The sequence below is a fragment of the Etheostoma spectabile genome, chromosome 4 (genome assembly GCF_008692095.1).
Source record: "Etheostoma spectabile isolate EspeVRDwgs_2016 chromosome 4, UIUC_Espe_1.0, whole genome shotgun sequence".
NCBI lineage: Eukaryota > Metazoa > Chordata > Actinopteri > Perciformes > Percidae > Etheostoma > Etheostoma spectabile.
The window spans coordinates 31963706-31965407 of NC_045736.1; the positions used below are offsets into that span (position 1 = coordinate 31963706).

Sequence of the window (1702 nt, forward strand, 5' to 3'; positions counted from 1 at the left end):
TTAGCCTGTGTCTATGTTAATGTTACCGAACATGTTAGTTAGAAGTAATTAGCCTGTGCCTATGTTAATGTTAACTAGCAGGTTAGTTAGCAGTAATTAGCCTCTGTCCTATGTTTATGTTGACTATCATTTTTTAGCAGTAATTAGCCTGCACCTAGTGTTAATGTTAACTAGCAGTTAGTTAGCAGTAATTAGCCTGTACTATGTTAATTAACTATCATGTTTAGTTACAGTAATTAGCCTGTACTATGTTAATGTTAACTAGCATGTTAGTTAGCAGTATTAGCCGTGTGTCTATGTTAGTGGTGACTATCATGTTAGTTAGCAGTAATTAGCCTGTACCTATGTTAATGTTAACTATCATGTTAGTTAGCAGTAATTAGCCTGTACCTATGTTAATGTTAACTAGCATGTTAGTTAGCAGTAATTAGCCTGTGTCTATGTTATTGTTGACTATCATGTTAGTTAGCAGTAATTAGCCTGTGTCTATGTTATCTCCTAACATATACCTACGCTCTCCGTCTCCGCTGATTGGGAATGATTGACATTTCCAGTTTCCCATGTGGGAGATCCCTTCAGTCGAAGGTATTTTAAAACCGTAAAACATTTGGAGCTTTTGAGAAAACATGACCCCCCCATATCCCCCCCCCAAAAAAAAATGCCAATATAAACATGTGGTGATCCTATTAATAACTCACACTCTGCCTCAACACATGACCTAAACCTTCAGAAACGCACAGTCTCCAACTCCAATAACATCTGAATGTGGAAATCTCCTCTCTCTCCTCTCTCTCTCTTTCTCTCTCTTCTCTCTCTCTTTCTCTCTCTCTCTCTCTCTCTCTCTCCTCTCTCTCTCTCTCCGCTCTCTCTCTCTCTCTCTCTCTCTCTCTCTCTCTCTCTCTCTCCTGTCAACGCCGTTCTGTCTCTTTTTCACATGCGACACGTTCTCAGCTGCACACATTCACATATGCGCACTATCACGCACGCACGTGCACACCGTAGCTGACCAACATCATCACTGTCTGCTGTGTTCATGCTGCAGGACCAACACGCAGCCTCTCTCTCTCTCTCTAACACACACACACACACACACACCCACACACAAATACGCACGCACACGCGCGCCCTGACCTGCCAGCTTCAGTAGCCTCGCGCAATCTCTGCTAAAACGGCGGAACAAACCCGTGGTGACACGTGTGCGCACAGCGCGCGGGTCACACACACACACAAACACACACTCAGACACACACAATTAGCAAAGCTGCAGGTGCTTCTCAATCAGCCCACATGCGCAAAAGACGCTCGCGCGCGCACACGGCCACTTCCAGTGATCCGGCAAACTCTAAAAACACACGAAGCAGAAGCCGTAAAGATTCAAAGTGTCCCCTGAAACACACTGCTCACATTTCTGGACACATTTAAGCAGCAAGAAACACACATTGGCGCGATATCACACACTCGTGCGCACTCACGTGCTAGCGAGCGCCAAACACACAAACGCACAGGAATTTGTTTTTGCCTTCCTACCTTCCTCGTGCATCCGCTGCAGACAGAAAGTGAGGTTCCTCCGCCAGCCCGGCATGTTCATGAGGAAAAAGAGGGTGAGGAGGGAGAGGAGGACAGGGCTGGAGGGAGAGGGTGCTGAGGGATGATGAAGAGGATCCTGTCCGGTCTAGGTGAGGAGGACCGGGCTGGAGGGTGA

At 46.3% G+C, this 1702-nt stretch overlaps 1 protein-coding gene across 4 annotated transcripts in view; it reads right to left on the bottom strand.

The window, feature by feature from the left end:
- The window catches only part of grip2b (glutamate receptor interacting protein 2b), a 375168-nt gene extending 373495 nt beyond the window's left edge, over nucleotides 1-1673 (bottom strand). For 3 of the 4 annotated variants that reach the window (XM_032514887.1, XM_032514884.1, XM_032514881.1), the window contains exon 1: nucleotides 1528-1670. In XM_032514887.1, the coding sequence (XP_032370778.1) occupies nucleotides 1528-1588 (61 nt within the window). In that variant the 5' untranslated portion in view covers nucleotides 1589-1670. Of the gene's footprint in view, nucleotides 1-1527 lie in introns of all 4 variants that reach the window. The other variant, XM_032514882.1, reaches the window with a different exon arrangement.
- Nucleotides 1674-1702: the final 29 nt, after the last annotated feature.